This window comes from Enoplosus armatus, chromosome 11 (assembly GCF_043641665.1).
Source record: "Enoplosus armatus isolate fEnoArm2 chromosome 11, fEnoArm2.hap1, whole genome shotgun sequence".
Lineage (NCBI taxonomy): Eukaryota > Metazoa > Chordata > Actinopteri > Centrarchiformes > Enoplosidae > Enoplosus > Enoplosus armatus.
In genome coordinates this window covers 14,006,706-14,028,433 of record NC_092190.1, presented here as the reverse complement: position 1 = coordinate 14,028,433, position 21,728 = coordinate 14,006,706, and the positions used below count along the sequence as shown (strand labels likewise).

At 42.3% G+C, this 21,728-nt stretch overlaps 1 protein-coding gene across 2 annotated transcripts in view; it reads left to right on the top strand.

Annotated features, from left to right (window-relative positions):
• Positions 1–21,728, top strand: part of pkp4 (plakophilin 4) — a 72,180-nt gene extending 50,452 nt beyond the window's left edge. For both annotated transcript variants that reach the window (XM_070914817.1, XM_070914816.1), the window contains exons 9-22: positions 2,051–2,261; positions 3,174–3,306; positions 5,328–5,541; positions 11,756–11,939; positions 12,752–12,869; positions 13,453–13,644; positions 14,120–14,293; positions 14,564–14,714; positions 15,749–15,941; positions 16,431–16,515; positions 16,875–16,992; positions 17,098–17,238; positions 18,027–18,091; positions 20,644–21,728. In XM_070914817.1, the coding sequence (XP_070770918.1) occupies positions 2,051–2,261; positions 3,174–3,306; positions 5,328–5,541; positions 11,756–11,939; positions 12,752–12,869; positions 13,453–13,644; positions 14,120–14,293; positions 14,564–14,714; positions 15,749–15,941; positions 16,431–16,515; positions 16,875–16,992; positions 17,098–17,238; positions 18,027–18,091; positions 20,644–20,889 (2,225 nt within the window). In that variant the 3' untranslated portion in view covers positions 20,890–21,728. The remainder of the gene's footprint in view (positions 1–2,050; positions 2,262–3,173; positions 3,307–5,327; positions 5,542–11,755; positions 11,940–12,751; positions 12,870–13,452; positions 13,645–14,119; positions 14,294–14,563; positions 14,715–15,748; positions 15,942–16,430; positions 16,516–16,874; positions 16,993–17,097; positions 17,239–18,026; positions 18,092–20,643) is intronic.

The window sequence follows — 21,728 nt, the reverse complement described above, 5'->3', positions numbered from 1 at the left end:
ATACCAATTGAAGATGATGATGTAAAGTAATTTTCCATATGCTGTATATTAGGAGGTTTTGATCCAAAATGTTCAATGTCTCCTCTTTTCTCGTGCTGTCTCTGTATCGTCATGCAGTGGAGTCATGCAGGTCAAGATGAGCAAAAATGTTTCTCTCATAACATTTTTATGTCAAGCAGACACGGAGCACTTTGTTTTTGTTAGCTAGTACAGATGTTCCCTTTGTCCCCAAAGTCTTTTCCATTTAATCTGGGTCCCACTGACTCATGGGGAACACCATTTCTCTCTCCATCTGGCCTTTAGCGCTACATATGTGTCTTTCTGTCTTGCTTTCTATTTGTCTTTCTCTCTGTCCTTCCCTGCCTCCCTTCTGTTTCTCCCTCCACTGTCAGACAGAAAGGGTGAGACATGAGTTAATAGGCAGGTACTGATATGTCATCCTGCCACAAAGGAGTCCATTACCCGTGTGTCACACTGAGAATGAGAAGCAGGATGGAGGGGGCCAGGGGACAGCTTGGTTACCCACATCCACAGCCTGCTCTCTTCCAGCTCTCCTGATGTTGGCATTCTCGTCTCATCATCCCTCCTGCATCAGATACACATGCTTAGTTTGCACTGACACACACACACACACACTCCATTCAGCCTTCTCCTTGGCACGCCGGAGATCTGCTTAGGCCGATAAGTTCACTAATAAATGCTATTGATGCTGTGAAGAAGCCCCCAGACAAGCCACTATAATGTGTTTATGGCAGCTATATTGAGAAAAGGCAAGTGGGGCGGAGCTGGAGGGGGTGTTCAATATGGAGGCTTTGTAAGAGCTAGCTCATTAGATAAATCCAATTTGATCCCAGCGTTTTCTTTGTTATGTTGTGAAATGAAATTTCAATGGGCCATTTCCCCCCATCGGCTTTCCATGTATTCTTTGGCTTTTTTTTCTTTAGCTTTTCTGAAAGCTAGCACTGTACTTTTCTGTGCAAGTGAGAGTGAGATTTTTATGTTAAGTAGAAATATTGATCCTTGGCTGAAAAAGATGAGAGATGGATTCCAAATAGTTCTGGTAAAATTGCAAAGCCCCACACCATGTTGTTTATAATTTGTCCTCCAGTGTCTTTGGCTCTGTTAGGTTACATTTTTGGAGATAACCATATTGCAGGGTAGTGCTGCTGCCCAACATGGAAGTGCACTGATGTGAGAAATTGTGTTTTTGGAGCAGCCCCACAAGTTGACGTCTTGGTTTCTGGGAGGAGGGAGTTTGAGCACGCACATGCCCAGTCCTGTTGGGAGTCAGATAGAGATCTGACCAGCGCAGCAGTCACGCTGCCACACATCACGTGGCTCTGGTGAGAAGGAGGGCTAAATCCAACCAGCTTGTTTATGCAGTTCTGTGTTTGTGACCCATTGTGTTCAAAAACTAGGTCATAATATCACTTGGAGCGCATGGAAAGAGGAAAGATGACTGAAGCAAGATGCTGTCAGGCGGAATATTGGACGGAAGGATGACTTTTCTGCATGTTTGTGTTTGTGATGCTTCAGCTTTGCTAGTGTGTCTCTGACTGTTTTTGGCGCTGGTCATGATTTACCATTGCCTCTCTGCTGTGTTTGGCAAAGTTAGCCCTAGAATACAGTGGCGCAAAGGAGCAAGAAGGCGGTGAGGAGAGGATTTGTGGATCCTCGAGCAGGTTGAGTCCTCCTGTCCTCTTTGAAAAACCAGCAGGATCCCTCTGGTTAAACACAATCTTGTAAAAACAAGACAGCAAGCAAAGAGCCCCTTGAAGGCTAAGACTTCTGCTTTGTGGAACCATGGGAGCTGTGTTTTATCCTCGTCATTAATTGGTTACAGATTTTAGAATTTGCTGAGTCTGTCAGAACGGCCGCATGTTTGTATTTTTAGCTTGGTTTAAAGTCGTATGCTGCCCGTGTGCAAAGCTCAGAGTTTAGCTGAAAAGGTCTGAAAGCTGCTAATCTCCACTAACATGGCTTTGTCAGCTTGCATGTGTGTTTTCTGTTTAAACTTTCTGTCTGAAGGTTTTTGCTTTCTGGCCCTCAGGTGTGGGGAGTCTCCAGCGGACTTCCAGCCAGCGCAGTGCCATGATCTACCAAAGAAACAACTATGCTCTTAACACAGCAGCCACCTATGCTGATCCGTATCGCTCAGCGCAGTACCGACCCTCTGATCCCAACTACACTCGCCAGGCTGTCGTCGTGGATGATGGTGCCACCCGCTCACCCTCCATAGACAGCATTCAGAAGGATCCCCGGTAAGAAATGCTGTGTTTCTAAACTACTAGATACAGTCAGTGGTTAGTGACCAGCGTAGTGTAGCAGGAAACCAGTCATCCAAAGGGACTACTTATGCTTACAAAGCATCCCTGTTCTGCTAGGTCAACACCGGTGTCCTCTTACTATTCAAACAAGGAGCCCCCTGGGTAGTCACATGCAGCTCTGGTCTATAAGCTGGCTCTACTATGCCTGGCCACTGAAGTGCTGCGTCGGCTCCTGTCATACAGACGTGTAAGCTTAGAGAATGGGTTTTCCTCTGCAGTAAACCCCCGACCTTGCACAATGGGAGCTTTGTTTACACCTGTGTATGTTGTTGTAGTGTCAATACTTGTAGAGAGTGCACCAGGGGGACCACCATGACACTGGTCCGTTCAGGAAATAATCAGAGTAAAATTTCCCCTAGAATATTTAACAGGATTTCTGTCCAGGGAAATCCACCAGTGTTTCAGCTTTGGCTCTTTTTCTGCTGTGATACAATCGAGAGTTTGACCAGCCTAGGTTGCCTTGCAGCACATAATTCGTACTCACCAGTATTCTACTTTTCAAATGCTTATATGTAGCTGCTACTCTGTCTCAGTCTCATCTACCAGTAGTATTTTTTTTATTTACTTTAGAGTGTACAAAATGGTTTCTTATATAGTATATTTCAAGAGCAGTCTAGAGACTTCCTTTAGTGTACTGCATACAGAAAAGCAGTAATCCAAGTGTGACCAGAGTGGATTGTTATATAGAAGCCGATGTGAATGTAATTTCCTGGGCTTATCAGTTTGCCCCGAGGTGCTGAAGTATTCATCTTGAGGGAAACTGTGCCCGTGTTTTTTTTGTGGAGACAACTTTGTTCCTGCGTCTGTCGTCATGCTGATACGTTTGCACCCCACCTGTAATTCCAGGGAGTTTGCGTGGCGTGACCCAGAGCTTATGGAGGTGATCCACATGCTGCAACACCACTTCCCCTCAGTGCAGGCCAACGCAGCCGCCTACCTGCAGCACCTGTGCTTTGGCGATAATCGAGTTAAGACTGAGGTAGGTGTTGTACCACTGATTCCATACTGTGTCTCATGACAATGACCACCATAACTTCTGATAATTATGACAATTATTATGTAATAATAAAGTAATTTTATGTAATAATAAAGTGATTTTTCTGGTAATATTTTTATTTAGAAGAGGAAACTAAGGCAAACAATTAAAATTACAACCCAAACTGTCTTTACCATTATAAACATTGAAATTTGTACACATTCTGGTTTAAGCTTGACCTTCTATACTTGCTATAGCTGTTCTCACTCACAGATTATTAGCGGCATCATGACTCACTTTCGGTTTTACCTCCCCAAGAAAGTGGTAGCTAATCGGCCAAATCCTCTGGCTAATCTTGCTTTCGCTCCGTTCCAAGACCTCAGCAATTACTTTGGTGAGAAATGTAGGTCGGTCGGTCAGTCCAACAACTATTAGATGGATTAAGATAAAAATAAAAACAAATTGTACTGACACTCATGTTCCCCAGAGGATAAATCTTACTGACTTTGGCTTTTTCTCTAGCGCCATCATTAAGTTGACATTTGGGTTTTGAAGTGAAATGTCTCAACAATTATTTCAAATTTCAATTTGTCCAATTCTGTGGTTTATGACCAAATACCTGCAAAACTAATGAAATTCAATTCATCCTCAACTGCAGTTTGTGTTATGCTAACTTGCTACACTAAGATGTGTTAGTCTTGAGCTGAATGCACCACCGTGCCTCACAAGAACAACTCCTGCTTGTGATGCAGCAGATGATTTGCGTAGCCAATCCCAGGGTGTGTTTAAAGTGCGTGAGTGTGTATATTTTTAAGCCAAACGCTGGTCTTCCCATGACCGTTCAGTCATTCTACAGTCTCTCTCTGGATTTTCACGGTTTAGCAGGGAACTTGTACTGCCTCCGGAGGTGTCAGTACAAGTTGGTGGGGAAAAAAAGGAGCTGGACACAACGACTCAGCAAGGGCTTCACATCCTTCATAGAGATTATATCTACTGCAGATTCACACACATATTTGCAAAGACACATTCACACTGCTCTCTCATGCCATAAGCAAATGAAAAAAAGCATACACCAACAGTTAAAAAAACTAAATAGACACAGAAATCCACCCTTTTCCCCCGCAAACATTAAAGGTCAAGCTCATCCTTTTTCAGCATAATGCATTTGGCTGAAAGAAGTTGAGTTTTGATAGGAAGGCACAGAAAGAGGAATAAGACATCAGATATGAATTTCTTATTCTCAGATGCAAAATGTCAACATATCACCAATCTCAGAACCCATCGGTTATTGTCTGACAACGACTTAGCCTCTGGCGGCAACGGCCAATGTTTCGGGGCTTCCTTTGTAGCCAGCGGATATCCGGATAATGACTATCTGGGCCAAGTTTTCCTCTTCCGGGCGGCAGTCATTTATTACATCCCGATTAACAATCTCAGAACCCATCAGCTATTGTCTGATGACGATTTGAATGCAGATTCATTTAAAAAGAAACCTAATAAAAGCTAATTCCTTGGGTTCGGAGATTGATAAAACCTAAATCGTCTTGAGGCAATGGGTTCCGAGTTTGGACTCTTTACCTGCACGCAACTAAAGCCCACTCAAACATGATTGGTCAATACTACTCAGACTACAAACACTACAAACAGAACACTTTCGATACCAAAATTTTGCCCCTTACCTACAGATTCTGCATTCATATGCTGTTTATAGAGATGAACACATAACAAAATGAGTCGTGCTATACAATGAAAAGCCAGAAGCTTATTTTGATTGAACAAATCTTTTTACTGGTGTGCTTCATTCTTTTCACCAGTCTTTTTAAACTACCATCTCCTGTGGTTAAGGCTTTTTCATCGTCATAGATTAGCATGGTATCTAGTATGAATAGATTCCCTTTTCACATGAATAAATGCATGATTTTGCTCTCCACAGTATATGAGCTGAAACAATGCTGTTAGTTGTCAGAATCTTTTCCCCACCTGATGATGAGGATGATGTGTGATCTCATTCACATTGTCCGTAGGTGTGTCGACTGGGAGGAATTAAACATCTGGTGGACCTACTAGACCACAAGGTCCTTGAGGTCCAGAAGAACTCTTGTGGAGCTCTGAGGAACCTCGTTTATGGCAAAGCTATGGATGACAACAAGACCGCTGTGAAGAACGCAGGAGGTATCCCTGCTCTGCTCCGCCTGCTGAGAAAGACTGTTGATGCAGAAGTGCGGGAGCTTGTCACAGGTAAGACAGCATGTGGAGAGATATATCTGCACGTAACAAACCATGATGCAAGTTCTGAGCTTGATCGTTTTCCCTTCATGTTTGAGAATGTGGGCATGCAGTAATCATACTGTTTCTTTATCCCTCCACCCCTCTGTTACATTCCTCCACATAGTGATGATGCACTGCAATGCTCCACAGTCCTTAATCAGTCTATAAAGTTTCAAAAAATTGTGAAAAAAATACCCATCACACTTTTTCCGAGTTCAAAGTTACATCCTCAATTTTTTATAATAACGAAATGAAATGACAATGTGACAGTGTGAAAGTGGTAGCTTGTAGCGATGAACCTAGAGAGAATTTTCCCCTGTATCTGCAGCTCCCCTCGGCTTTACGGAGATTTATTGTGAGTTTCACCTGATTGTTAAGATAACCGGTCTGCAACTGTTTTGCTTCGATCTCATTGCTCTCATAGTGTCTATACAATGTTGCGCCTGGAGATTAAGTGTGAATTAAGATACTCTGACTAAACAGTTAAACAGACTGCTTACCATGGTCTATCCTAAGATTGTGATTGTCGTACTAACTGAGTCATACAGGCTTTTCCTTGAGTTGCTGCTACTGCTGTCACTACTGCTTACGAAAACTCATTTCCACCGGATTCATCTTCTTTCATGACTGCGGCTACAGTGAGATTTAGCTCCTTCTCTGAAAACAACTGACAGTCTGCTTGTCAGTCTCCTCCTCTCCGTCTTTTGACTGCGTGCAGCTCAGTTGTATTTGTGTGTTGTCTAAGCTCTGCAAACACGGTATAAATCCATGTTGTTTAGGATCAGGGTGGAGCACTACAGAAATAAGCAAGCCAAGACATTTGGCTCCCAGGTGGCTGAGTCAGCTGTTTGAGAGCTCGACTCCCAGCTCTAACTTGGTCTCTGGTTACAGTCCAGCGGCCCCCCCGAAGGACAACAATACAGCCAGAGCACAACGCTCTGTAGCACTTGTATATTGTCTGGGAGGAGATTTCCTTCAGTTTCCTGTTTCAATTAAGCATCTGTTTACTTTGCTTAACACATACCAAAGGAGAAAATAATCAACATTTTAACAGACACACACACAAGAGCATAATTTGTCTCTGCTCATGCTCGTGCTTATGTTAAAGCACAATTAAGTACGCAGGAGTTAACGGCTGAAAACCACTAAAACGTCCTTCTTCGCTCCCTTCATTCAAATTTCAAAAGGTTGTACAGACATGTGTTGCCCAAATCAGAGTAAGCAGCTTTAATGTGTGCTCTGTTTAAGTTTTTCCCTTTCATCCACTAGCCTGAGAGCCTGCTGTGGCTAATTGGAAGTGCAGGCCTCAGGATGGGGAGCAATTAGAAAAGGTTAGCAGTGCTGCATCACCTCTGGTTAATTACAGCTTGTGTGAACAATCCACATAAAGAGCTTTCAGCTGGATGACAAGGGCATCCCACACCAGAGCCTTAAGTAGAGCAAATCAGTCACTCACAAGCAGCTCCTTTCTACTTATAAAGCACTGTTTGGGCTGCATTACATATAAATGAATTATAACACCGTCAAAAGCAGCATCAGTGTTGTCAGAGCTTGTGAGGAAGCCAGCCAGGTGTCAGAACTTGGGGTTCCCATTGTGTCAGTGGCTCCGTCTCGACTCTGCTGGGAGGTCCAGGTGTCACATGTGCTTCATTAGAACTAGCTGCAAGAACAGGCCACCGCCTGCTCCAGGTCAGAGGTCATGTTGTGGGGACACACAAAGTGACCTCAGTTCCCTTACCTGCCCCGTCGTCCAGCAGCTGTTGTGGTTATTGCTCTGTCCTCCCAACAGCCCCTGAGATCAAAGGGCCAAGCCTCGCAGCACTGCCATTAGCTCCAACACCGGACACACACACACACACAACAATGTTTTGTTAACCTGTGTTTTAGTTGTTATATTATATCGCTCCTCTTATCTTGGCTTTACTTTGGCAGTCTCGACTACATTCTTTTGAGAGTCTGTGTGTTGACCTTAGTACAGCTGAGTGTATTTGAAGATAATTCTTTGTTCTTACAGAAAAATGTTTTTGTTGAATAAAAAGTGTCAGTCAATTACTAGATCATCGATTTGGCTTTCAGGCACTCGCCGCCTCATCTATACTCCTCATCTGTTGCTGGAAAAGACAAATCCCTGGATCTTGTTGAACTTAACAAACTCCTTGTCTCCTCTTACATTTAAAATAGTACTTGAGCTATCGCCTTCCTCCTGTACTATTATCGCCTGTAACTTCGCTGCAGTCATGCTGTAGGTTGTATTGTCTTTGTCTCTATAATTGTATTTATTGTAGGCTCTTTCATTCATTACAACTCACAAACTTCTCATTCTGGTGTGGAGATTTCGAGTTGCAGCGAGTGCACTGGTGTTTGCACACAGTGCTGTATTTGATGCGGTAACACGCCAAATTAAATTATATTTGGAGTCAGTAGTACTTTAAGAAAATGACAAACGATTTCAGACTAAAACCTGTTTTTAGAGCTCTAAAGCTGCAGACCTACATACAAAACAGTGAAATATAGAACCAAACACGGAATGGAGATTACCTATTTTAACACAATCCTGTTGTGAGTTTTTTATTTTGATCCAGTCCCTTTTACATCAGACCTGATATTGTTTGATCAACACATCAAAAAAATATTTTTTTGGAAACTGTTGAACTTAAAATATGTAGCCCTGTTTTTATTTCACCAAACTAACACTACTTTGGCTGAATTGGAAGTAGTTTTAACTTTTTCAAATATCAACAGAGTAGCATCAACACACATAGACCCAGTTGCCAAGTGTTGGCATCGATTGCTGTGTTTGTTTTGTTTGCGAACAAAGAATGTGGAGGTTAAGACCTTTTGGTCAAATGAAAAATGAGAAACTTAATTTGATCCAAAAATAAATCCAGTTATAGCCGTAAGCAGCAACACACAGACTTCCACTGCATGAGGGAGAAAATGAGAAACGCCCACGAACCTCAGAAGTACACACCAAGCAGCTTGTCTGAGGTTTAGTCGATGCAGCATTGACAAGTTTCCAGTTCAACTCCCCAAATTTGAAAGGTTAATAAATTGGGCATTTTTTTAAAGATCAGCAGATTTTCACAGAATGAAGTAAATGCCCACTGTGTTACCGCCCCTGACTAAAGTCATGATGACATGCAGACCTGTGGTTTAGGAGACAAAGGAGCAGTCAGACATTTTGGGAATCAACCAAAAAAACGATCAATTTAATCTGTGTGTGTCTAGCAGAGAGATGGTTGCAGGTTGTGCTTAGCCTTGGTTAGCACAAATACTAGAAGAATTGAGAAACAGCTGGCATTGTTTCATCGAAATTGAAAAATTACTGTGGCGAACAAAAGAAGCTTTTTGGTGACTGGCTTTCAGTTTATGCAGTAACATGTAAAGAATACAGCTTTGAAGCTGTTTGATATAGTAGATTAACCATGTGCCATATTGAAAAAAAGTTACCAACCTGTGTTTGAGTTTTAGGACTGATTTGAACCTAGTGGGTATTGGAGTCATTGTAATTATTACAACATGAGTTCAGGTGACTATATTTTCTACAAATGCCATCCAAACTTTTTCTTTGCATATGCAGTGTGCTGTACTTTCTGATGCTATACAGCTACAGGTCTGATATGTCTCAATGGCAAAAAGTAATCAAAATTATCATTGCAACAGATACAGAGTTACAGAGAAAACTATTGAAAGAAAAATAGGGAACCTGTAACGGATACATGATTCAGTGTTGTGCTAGTTGTGACAATTTGACGGTTGGGTAGATTGTGTGAACTTTGGGCCCTGACACACAAAGCCGACTTCAATAAATTAGAACTGCACTTAAATGCTTTGTCACCCCATGTTGTCTCTCTCTCCTCGTGTCCTGTCTGTCTCCTCACCAAGTATCCAATAAAGGCAAAAAAAACACCTACACTCTCCACCTTGGCTGGAGTAAATACCTCATCAGTGTAATTCAGCCTACCATTTTCATGCCACTATGAATCTGTTTAAGCAGTCTCTTTATATGCTCTTTATATGAATGCTAGTGGCAGAGGAAAAGCAAAGTTTGAGATGAAAAACAAGGAAAAATAGCAATAAAGGGGTGATGTCATTGATTTTTTTTATATGAAAAACTGTTGAATGGTTGCAGGTAACGCCAACAGTGCCAGGCAAATGTCCATCCAGTTTTCAATTCAGTTAGTTCTTGGATCAATGCTTCATATTTTTCTTTTTCTCCATGTCTGTATTGAGCCGCTCCCTCTCTCTTCTTGTGCTCTCTGGAGTTTAGCTCTGGATAGACTATTGGCCCCGGTGTCACAACAGTGTTTACTTTGGGTTGGTGTTTCAAAGCCGGGCCAAGGCACCTGAGAACATGCCACTGAGCAGAGAACACAGTTTAGGACTCTGTTACACACACGCGTGCACACACACACATACAAGTGCCTGACTGTCAGGTATAACTTATGGGTATTGCCGCTGGTGTTGCACCCCTGACAGCGTTGTCAGTCACACCTCAGTGAATTCTTGATTTTGTAGATTTTTCCGGCATGCCACCTCCTCCACAGGGCTAGTCTGTGATCCTGCCGAGAGTGTTCGTTTCTACAAATTGACATAAGAGTAGGTGTGGAGGTAAAAGGACCAGGGAAGTTGGTCAGCAGGCGTGAGAATTCATGTGTTATCACTGCATTAGAGGTCCTATTTTAGGGCAATCCTTGTGTGTCCGAGTATCCCGTGAGAACGGCAAACACAGGCCTGAATGTGCTTGCGCAAGGAGCAGAGCTCGTTCACCGCAGAAGGATTTGATTGAAATGTATCCCACTGCCTGAGTACAGCAGAGACCTTAGCCCACCTGATGCTTGGGGTTTCTGCATGCAACCTCACGTACACAGCTGGCAAGCTCTGATAAGACGCACATGATGCATGTTAACTTTCGAGAGCCAAGTATCGCTTAATTCTCAGCTTTGTCTCGATATTTTGTCAAAAATGAAATAATGAAAGTTCGCTCAAGGATTTTAATGGGTTTTAAAGCGCTTTGATGTAGTTTTAATAAGGATAATGGCAAGTGAAATGACTGTTGATGAAATGACTGGAAGAGATGCTGCTTGGCTGACACATATCTTTCTATATAGCTTCTTGCCAGCAGTGTGTCTGAATTGGGCTCCTGGGCCATATTATAGACTGTTATGGTCTCCAATGGTTCAATTAGAGAGAGGGGGACAAGCGTGCTGAGAGGAAATAAACAGTCTGAAAAGCTAATATTTATTTTTGACCTTGTATGTGACGTACAGATACACACACACACACACACACATACAGAGTTCAGTGTAATAGCCTGCCCTGGTCATGTACTGTGTTCTGCATTTACAAACCAAGGTTAGAAGTTGTGTTGCAAAAACAATATTGAAATTGGAGACAAGCATAATGCATAAGTCATGAAGTAATCACATTTGGACTGCTAACACGCATGCATACTGTACATGCACCTTGTAGTCTTGTTGCAGGAGCATTTGTTAGTATTAGCCATGCATTTGGCCCTGTGTCTTTGCATTAGATTCCAGCTTGTGCAGCATTAACCTCCACCAGTGTTGCTGGTGCCCTGCAGAAGTCAGCCTGTGCTTCAGACTAAGTCTAGCAAGAGGCGGACGAACATGCTACATGCTGGCTAATCCTTGACAGATGCAGCATCAAAGGCTGTCAGGACTGTGCATGATTATCAGTGGTTACCAAAATTATATTTGAATTGAGAGAAATGATGGCATAATTTTTGAAGCCGTTACATTATTTATATTTTATTTCAAATGACTGAGCCCATTCCATATGGATCCCCGCCCTGTTCTCTTTCTTTTTCCAGTTTCCCGTTTCAAGCTAATAATCTTCGCCCTGAGGATATTCTGCTTAGATGAGATTTGATGTGAATGTCTGATGCCTTGATGCGAGAGCTATTGTTTCATTTGTGAAGAGGAGTATTTTCATTTGTGTTGTGTGTGTGTGTGTGTGTGTGTGTGTGTGTGAGAGTCTGTCTGTCTTTGCTTGTTTTTATGTGTTTATTCGTGGACACAATATCCACACACACTGAGCTATTAAAAGCCCAAGTTGTTGGTATTTCTGCTGGGTTACCCTAACGGCACATGACAGCTGACATAACTGGAGGTTTGCGTGCCTGTTTCTCAATGTCTGTGTTTGCGTGCGGGTGTCTTCACAGGGGTGCTGTGGAACCTGTCGTCATGTGACGCCGTCAAGATGACAATCATCCGGGACGCCTTAACGACTCTGACCAACACTGTGATCATCCCCCACTCTGGATGGAGCAGCTCCACCTTCGACGACGACCACAAGCTGAAGTTCCACTCCTCCCTGGTGCTGAGGAACACCTCCGGCTGTTTGAGGTGAACCACCTGATGAACACACTTGTCACTAGCACCCCAATGTGGTCAACTGACGCTATTACACCTAGTGGGGCATGAGCTCATACTGTGGTTCCTCTGTAAATAGCTTTGTTAATGTTGTGTTTGAAGAAAATATATAATACTGGTGCTACCCACCACAAACATAAACACAAAAAACTCATATTTAGAGACCAATGAAGGGTCATATTTACATGGACAGTCTCAGAATGATGTGTATGTTGTTATAAATAATGCTTTTAATATAAAATATCAAAAGAAAAATTACATAAACTCTGATAATGTGCATGTTTTAGTCAAAAGCCAGGACTTTGACCCGTCTTGTCTCTGTTTCAAAGTATCATCATTTCATAGACCATCACAGTCAGTGATGTAATATTCCCAGCTTTTCTCCTGGGGCTTCTTCCTTTGAAGACATTGTGCTGCATGTGGAGTTCAGCTTTTAATTGGTTACAGCCACTTGAACTGAGTGTGAGTGTGTTAATGTGTGTGTGTGTGTGTGTGTGTGTGTGTGTGTGTGTGTCTCTTTGCACACATACATGCATAGATATGGTTGTTTGTGTGCGAGCACACTTAGTTCCGTATTTACTCAGCAAAGTGCTATAATGACATCAGTCAGACCACACGCACACTTCATACATTATGGATGGTGTATGGGGATGGCAAGACCCACATTACACATCACACTCTCACACAGACAGCTGTCATTTTGTGTATTTGCGTATGCTCATTGTTTGTTGAGCAAAGCCCCAAATCTAATTTATTTGTGTGTGTGTGTGTTTTTTTCTTTAAAGGAACCTGAGTTCAGCTGGCGAGGAGGCCAGAAAACAGATGCGCACTTGTGAGGGCCTGGTTGACTCACTACTCTACGTCATCAAAGCCTGTGTAAACACCTCTGACTTCGACAGCAAGGTACACACACACACACACACTTCCTCCAGGAGGAAAACATGCTGCCACATGATGAGAGGCTCTGGGGAAAATTCCTACTGAACCCTGTTTGAATCATTTTATTGTGTCTAAATGACCCTTACAGCATCCAGCAGCATCGACCTGGTGTACAGCATATTAACATTTTTCTATGGTAGCAGTAGAAATGAAACCAGATCTATTTTACAGATCAGCGTAAAAGACATAAAAAGTCAAGTGGCTCATTTGTAACATGGAAATGGCATCCCCTGGGAACTGGGCCCCTTCATTTTGTCAAACATATATGCTCATTGACATTCTGTGAGGCAAAGCCTGTACAGAACTCAAACAGCGTGGAATTAAATCCATTTGTTCTGGTCCAGATATTCTTTCTAACTGGAGACCCTGGGGTTCCATAACTAATTGATTTGTAATGCCATAAATAGCAGGCCTGTGTACTGCACATTAGCCGTAGATACTGTAGCGTGCTGGACAGAGTTTATTGTGTTGTAGCTTTTGTCATGGTGATTTAGAAAGCTGCTATAACTACCCACCCAAACCCCTGTCTCCCTCTGCCCGCCATCAGATTGTGGAGAACTGTATTTGCACTCTAAGGAACCTGTCGTATCGCCTGGAGCTGGAGATACCGCCATCCCGACTGATAGGGGGGCAGGAGCTAGACGGCTTACTGGGCAGCGAGTCGCCCAGTAAAGAGGTGGATTCCAGCTGCTGGGGCAGAAAGAAAAAGAAGAAAAAAAAGAGCTCGCAGGAAGACACAGTGAGTGTTGTGCTTTTTAAACAGAGCAGTACTCAAATCAGCAAAAAGTTTGGATTGTCCACAATTATTCAACTTGTATGTCAACGTTAATGGAACTTCTTGGGGAAAAGTGACAACATTTTTGCAAGAAATACAGAAAACCATGCAATCGTAAGCTGTTGCTGCTACATTGTGTAATATCTGTATGAAAAGAATAAAGCTTAATCATATCATTTAATTATATTTTATCATGCTTCAATATGATAGGTCAAATTCCCTTGAATGGTCCCACCAATACCTCTGTAACCAATACCTCTATAACTGTTGTACTATTACTGTCATCTTATGTCTATTTCTGCTTTAGTTTTACTACCTCAGTTACATTACGTATTCTGTACTTCTTGTTTTACATGTAAATGCTCAATTTTAGAAAAGCTAAATAGTCTGCATCAGAGCATGTATTCAGCCTGACTAAACACTGTGGTTGTTTATGCAGTGGGACGGTGTGGGACCCATCCCCGGCTTCTCCAAGTCTCCCAAGGGGGCAGAGATGCTATGGCACCCTGCGGTGGTTAAGCCTTACTTGACACTGCTGGCTGAGAGCTCGAATCCCGCCACTCTGGAGGGTGCCGCTGGGTCCCTTCAGAACCTGTCAGCCGGCAACTGGAAGGTACTGTACCGTAATGTTTGTGTATCTATGTACCCAAAAAACAAATATACACGTTCTCTTTTGTTTTATAAAATATATATCCTAGGAGACAAAGCATCTATTCAACTGGTTAAAAAGGATTTAACAGCTCACTTCCTCTGTGTCAGTCAAAGCTGACGTCAGTTTTACACTTGGAATCACACATGCTAAAAATGCACTCCTCAAGACTGTCCGTTTTCCCGTGTGGCATCGAGACCTTTTTGAACCTTTAATGCCTTTTTGTGTGTACAGTTTGCAGCGTACATTCGTGCAGCAGTGCGTAAGGAGAAGGGGCTGCCCATCCTAGTGGAGCTGCTGCGGATGGATAACGACAGGGTGGTGTGTTCGGTTGCCACTGCTCTGAGAAACATGGCACTGGATGTCAGGAACAAGGAGCTCATAGGTCAGTGGTCTCACTGTCAAATAACTAACATTTCCAACTGTACTGGACTCAAATATGAAAATTCTTAATGCTATTCTTACCTTGGCTTTGTTTTAGTTCAAATGTAGCTCATGTTGTAAATGGTTTTAGCTTGGCTACATGCACAAATACAGCATAAAACATGAATATAATATACTGATATGCATCATAAATACTTTAACTGTTAAAGTAAAGTAAAGAAGTATATAGGATACATACAGTAAAATCCTTGGGAAGGTTGTACAACATTTATAAGAATTATACTGATATACATTGAGCAAGACATATAAATATACAGTCAAATGTCCACAATACTATATTTATATTCAACACATTACATATATAGAATATACCTACTGACAGCATGAATATTACATATATATTATATACAGAACCAGGGCATTTTGTAACCATTTTAACTACTGGTTTTTTTTTTTATTTCATCTCACTCCAGCCCCTTTTTGTTCCACAAAACAGCCTCGTTTAATGAAAAACAAGTTTTTATGTGCTCTCTCTGTGGAGTTAATGAGGAGTTACAGTTCCAGCAATGCAGGGGTGACGCCTGTAGGCAGAGAGGGGAGGGGTTGCAGTGTTGGTTTAAGGTGCTTTTGATTTTGAGTGTGTTTGTGTGTTAGAGTTTGTGCTGCTCATATTCAGGTCCTTCAGCTGGGCTTCTCTGCTGAAGGAGAGATAGGCAAAACAATTCTTTTTTTAACACCAGGGTGCACACACTCCGACGTCCTTGCCATGATAACGCAATGTCATTTAGGGAAACTGCCAACCTCACTGCAGTCTCAAGCTAAATGAATATATCACTCATGATATAACAAGAACAAAATGTAGTTTAGGTCACTGTGGCAGACACTTATACATTATGTAAAATGTAAAAAGGAATGCAGTGAATGCATGTATGTGTGGCATCGTCCCCCTCTTCTCTCTGTGCGCAAGCTTCTGCTCACAAACCTGCTGTGCATTATGTCATACTGTGTTATAATGTGTCCCCTCCTCCCTCTCAGGGAAGTATGCAATGAGGGACCTGGTCAATCGTCTCCCTGGGGGGAACACCACCCTGCTGTCAGACGAGACCGTGGCGGCCATCTGTTGCACCCTGCACGAGGTCACCAGCAAAAACATGGAGAACGCCAAGGCCCTGGCCGACACGGGCGGCATCGAGAAGCTGGTCAACATCACCAAGGGCAGAGGAGACAGGTGTGCTACAGCAGCACGTATTTGTGTTGTTAGTGAGAGTGTAGACAGTGTACAGTTTACACACTGATACTAACCTGACGCGCTAACGTGTGCTCAGATGCACTGCTTGAACACACAAACGGTCATCAGCCATATGTGGCTGTACAGACTGTCCTGGACATTGGACGGGGGGGTTCCACACAAACACTCACACATTTAAGCACACACACACACACACACACACACACAAACATTTAAATGCTCGGAGAAGGAGAAGCCATAGCCACAGGGAAGGTGGTTTTGCGTGCATTGGGGTTTTTATCTCCCTGTGGAATGATTGCACAGCAGCTATTTTTAGCCTGCTATATATTCAGTAATGTTCCAGGTTGAAACACACCGAGGACATTCTCTTCCTTCATATTGTGCTGTAATATTTACAGTGTAATTTAAAATGTAGTTTAAGTGACTCAGGATAACACAAAAATATGTTTGTTTTTGTCTGTTTTCCAGGTACTCTATGAAGGTGGTTAAAGCAGCTGCTCAGGTGCTCAACACACTGTGGCAGTACCGGGATCTGCGTACCATCTATAAGAAAGTAAGAACATTTGGTACTGATGACAACGGCCCGTGATGATACCGTCTAAACAGCCTAATTCTGTCTGTGCACAATAAAATGATTACCTTTGTTTTTATTGTAAGGAGAGGCAGCTTAACTGCAAGAAAAACTGTGAAACATTTGTTTATATAAGTAATATTCTCACATGTGTACAATATGTTTGGATTTTAACTGAGAAGAAAGACATGTCTTCTAAATACCAAAGGGTAAAAGGGTAAAACCACACAGCAAAGGAATTTCTCAAATATTCCCTCTGTGACCAAAGAAAGAGTTTAACAACATGCAGCGCTGTTCTAGCTCTTCAAACCACCACTTTTCCTCTGTGCTCTTCCCAACAGGATGGATGGAACCAAAACCATTTCCTCACTCCAGTGTCAACACTTGAACGGGACAGGTTCAAGTCCCAGCCCACCCTCCCCACCAGCACCATTCAGATGTCCCCAGTCAACCACCCTGGTAGGCTCTAGTTTGCCACAGACCCTGCTAGATGAAAATAGACACCTCCAGTGAAACAGGAAAACCTCTGGAATGTCATGTTAAAATGTGCTTTTCTCTTCACAGCTGCCAGTGCCACGTCGTCTCCTGCCATGCTGGGCATCAAAGAGCATAGAGACACTATCAGAGATTATCAGAGAGCACAGTCAACTATGCAATTTTATAATTACCAAGGGGACAACAGTATCCATAAAAACCAGTATACAGGTACTCAAACAATGCACACATCAGAAAGCTATTGAAAGTGCATATCAGCAGTCTTGAAAATCTTATTCAAGTAGTATCCACTATCTGCACCAGACTGTAATCACAGGCTACCCTGATCCTCTCTCTGCAGGGCATTATCTATTTTATCCCTTATAACGCTCCGAGCAGATTCCATGGCCAGTCTCGTCTCCCTGCCAAGACAGTCCTCTCTTATCATCTCCAGAAAAGCCTGCCAGCCCCAAGACAGACAGTCAGTCAGTCAGTTAAATTCAGAGTTGCTTTTGTGCTGGAGATGTTCTGCACAGTAGTAAACTGAACTGGCAGGCCTGTGGTGGACACTCTACAATGGTGCCATTGTTAGCAGGACCAAGTCACAGCGTGCAGACAGGGCCAGTGAGTGGGTACCCAGGCATACTACAGCCAGACGAGAGCTCTCACCAGCCTATGCTGGTTGGCGGATACAGGGGGAGGGCAGAGTAAACAAAATGAGCCGCAGCCTCAACAGTGCATGCGTTACATAGTGAAGTGGAAATTGAATTTCAGGATTCCACCGGTTGGATAAAGCGCCAACGAAAATATCCATCCCATGGGCTATGTAAACAACAGAACAGCAGTGGCCAACTCCATTATTTGGTGTTATTTCTCTCCCCAGCACAGCAAAGCACCTCTTGATCCTGTTCTATCTAAATACAGACATTTGCCCTCTGCGGATGTGCATATTTACTGCATACTCACTTCAGTGTATTTGTATCAAGTTCCACAGATTTTCTCTTTATATTTTTTTCCAGGGTCTGGAAAGCCTTCTCCATATTACTACTCATCACCCACAAGAGAGGAGCCCAGAAGAACACAGGTGAATATGATCAATCAGCATAAATGTTTTTGTTCTACTTGAGATTATTTCCGCAAATTCACTGTATTTAACTTCTTCTTATAATTGTATACTGTATTTTAGTTACTTATATAGACACAACACACATCAGCACACCCCACAATGACAGCATCACAGTTATCACACATCACTCATACAACATGCAATAACACACATTCGAGGTGTGTAGCATGAGAGTGACATGCGTGTACAGTTTTTAAATATCACTGTGTGTCAAGTGTTGGTGGAAAGGTCAAACAATTTTGCATGTTCTAAGACAGAAGTTAATCAGTGTTGCATCCACAATATTTTAATGTTGTTAGAGGTTTAAATCCATCAAAAACAACAACAAAAGAGAGTCAACCAAGTAAAGCTTTGCACTAGGGCTGCAACTAGTAATTATTTTCATTCACCGTTGATTATTTTTTTGATTTACCATTTAGTCGATGAAATGTCTTCAAATGGCTTGTTTTGTCTGAAAAAGAGACATTCAATTTAAAATGATTTACTAGGCAGAAAAGCAGCTCGAACAAGAGAATTTTTAACCTTTTTGCTTGATATATGATTTAAAACAATTCATTTAATTATTTGATCGATTAGTTGTTTGACGATCTACTAATTGTTACAGGCCTACTCTGCTTCAAACTTTAGGTGTGATCCCACCAGTGTTTTCTTCTAGGAAGTGTTTGATAGTATTGGTACAAGGCCCTGGTTTGAGATCCTCCACCACGCTGTATAAACCTGGCGAGGACGACCAGCTCTTCCACCTCACTTGACTAATACAAAGAGACTGACACATATTCCGCTGCGGATAAATGGCGATGTTGGGAATGACCCAGCACGTCAGCTATTGTCTGAGCGAGAGTGAATGTGACTGCTGGGATTGGGATGGTCTGGGTGCGTCTCAGGCACCTGTCACTGTTGGACACATCCATGTGTGCCCATTCAGATAATGGGCACAGTGAGGAGGAGGCAGTAGGGAGGAGACGACGGAGACAAAGAGAGAGTTCTCTTGTGCCCTTCATCCCATCACATTTAGAGCAGTTAATGTGTGAGGACAGTCATTACCCCATTTATTTCAGACAAACACAATTCCATCTATCTTCCAGATTTCTACCATTTACCTTGAAGCTGTTTTCTGTTGCATTAGTGGCCAGAGGCGTGTGGGCTCGGAGGTGATTGATTAGCTTACTGGCTGAAAAAGCCAGACAAGAGAGCATTTTGCTGAAACTGCTGAGATGTTAGTATATGTTGTTTCTTTTTATCACCACCAGTTGGAAGATTGGTTCGAGGGTATTCTTCACGCTTTCTTTGTGTTCTTGACTTGTGGTGGGAGAAGGATTCAAATACTTTAATCAAAGGAATACTTTGGCATTTTGGGAAATATACTTATTCACTTTCTTGCTAAGAGTTAGATGAGAGGAACCAGTGGAGACTCCAGAAAGTTACTGTGCTCAGCCAAGAGACAGCGTGGCACATAACCCCCGTAAATCCACAGCTTGACATTTTTACACCTCTGTTTAAACAAACAAGGTATTATATGTTAATTAGTGAGCTATAGAGGTGCTGGTAGGCAGTCTTTGTTACCGTTGGACAGAGCCAGGCTAGCTGTTTCCCCTTGTTTACAGTATTTATGCTAAGCTAACCTGCTGCTCACTGTAGCCTTCTCTTTAACAGAGAGACCTGACAGTGGTATCAAACTTCTTATCGAACTCTTGGCAAGACAGCAAATAAGCCTATTCCCCAAAATGTACAATTATTTTAAGTAGAGATATCACAAAGTAAAAAATACTCCATTACAAGTAAAAGTCCTGTAATTAAATTCATACTTACACATAAGTATTATTAGCAAATTACCTTAATTAGGCTAGTGGTGGTAACAGCAAGTACAGTTAGCCTGCAACTCTTCATCTAACTGCTCCGCTGCTAAAATAAATGCCATTAGCCATCCCGTTAGCATTAAGCAGATACAGCTCTGATGCCGTGTTAAGAGAGTGAACACTGAACAGTGAGGCTGACATCAATGAGATGAAATTAAAAGTAGTTACACTAGATTACGCACATCACTTCCTGAGAATCTGTCGTGCGTTTGAAGGCAAGTTAAACATTGAACTAATTGAAAACTACATAATAACAATAAATCCAATCCAATTTATTTATAAAGCACATGTAAAAACAACAACAAGCTCTGTACAATCAAAAAACAACACAACAAAAACACAAAGACCAGTTTAAAAGACAGAAGGACAATAACAGAAAAGAAAGGCAACCCTCATACTGAGTTAAAAATCAAGGAATAAAAATGTGTTAAACCAGGTCGAAAGAGATAATGACAGAAAGTAAACGCATGAATAGCTGAAAAAATGCAGAAAATAAAGAGTATCAAAAACAGGATGTGGTTTTATGATTTGACTTCACTTCATGGGGATTACAACTTTAATATAGGACTTGGGTAAATGTAGTTAGTCACTTGCCACTGCTGCATCGTATTCCAGTGAAAACCATCACAGCCTACCTGTCTCTTCTACTCGCAGCCTATGTATTATACAGAAGACCCGGGCAGGAGGAACTACGATACGTACAGAATGTACCTGCAGCATCCCCACGGCTACGACGACCCGTACTTGGAGGAGGTGATCACCTACCCGCCCACAGTCGACTACAGCTCCCAGCCTCATGGACTGAAATCCACCACCAACTATGTGGACTTTTACGCTAGCACACGGAGGCCTTCCTACCGGGCAGAGCAGTACCCCGGCTCCCCTGACTCCTGGGTATAGGTCTGGAGGTGCTCCTGTGTTTACGATCAAGAACCTCTTTCATCCCTGATTCTCATTTAGGGTAGTAAGGGGGGGGGGTCTCTTCACCCTGAGGCAGAGGCGAGGAGCACAAAAGAACCAACAAACTTTTTCATGAACTTGGCTTTATAAGTGTGTTTGTTTTAAAGTGAATGTGTGTGTGTGTGGAGGGGAGTTCAGCTGAGCGATGGCAGATGGAAAGATGGAATGTGTGCCAAAGAGGGAAATCAAGGAATGTTTTTTTAAATTATTTTTCATTTAGTAGAGAAAGGAAGATGGAAATCATGCTGGGTGTCTGTTGAGGGACGATAACCGGCCGCTACTGCGAGGAGACGTGTGTCCTGCTCTGTGTAGATGTTAGTTTTATTTTCTTTATGAAACTCTTAGCCGTGATAGCATGGTGAAAGGCGTGAGTCATGTGAGAGAGAGGGTCCGTGGTAAGATGTCAAGATGGGAAATGTGTATGTGCTGAAGCCAAAATGGATCATGAACTCATATCTGTAAAAAAACAACAAAAAAAGAAAGAAAAAACCAAGAATAGTAAACTAATGATGTTAGATTGTACAGAGGGATCAAATTGTATCTGTACTTAATGTTGAAGCTGTGTAATGCCATGGAGTCTTGTACATTTCTTTCATTTTATTGTAAATACAGAAAAAAAACAACAACATGTTACCTGGTTTACACTCATCAGCACTGGTTAAACTATCAACTTGTGCCATGTTAAATCTCTATAGATATATAAATATATGAAGAACTATGTGGACAAAGATGGCATCATAACGCAACCATGCTAAAATAATAAAAGGTCAGTTTTGTTT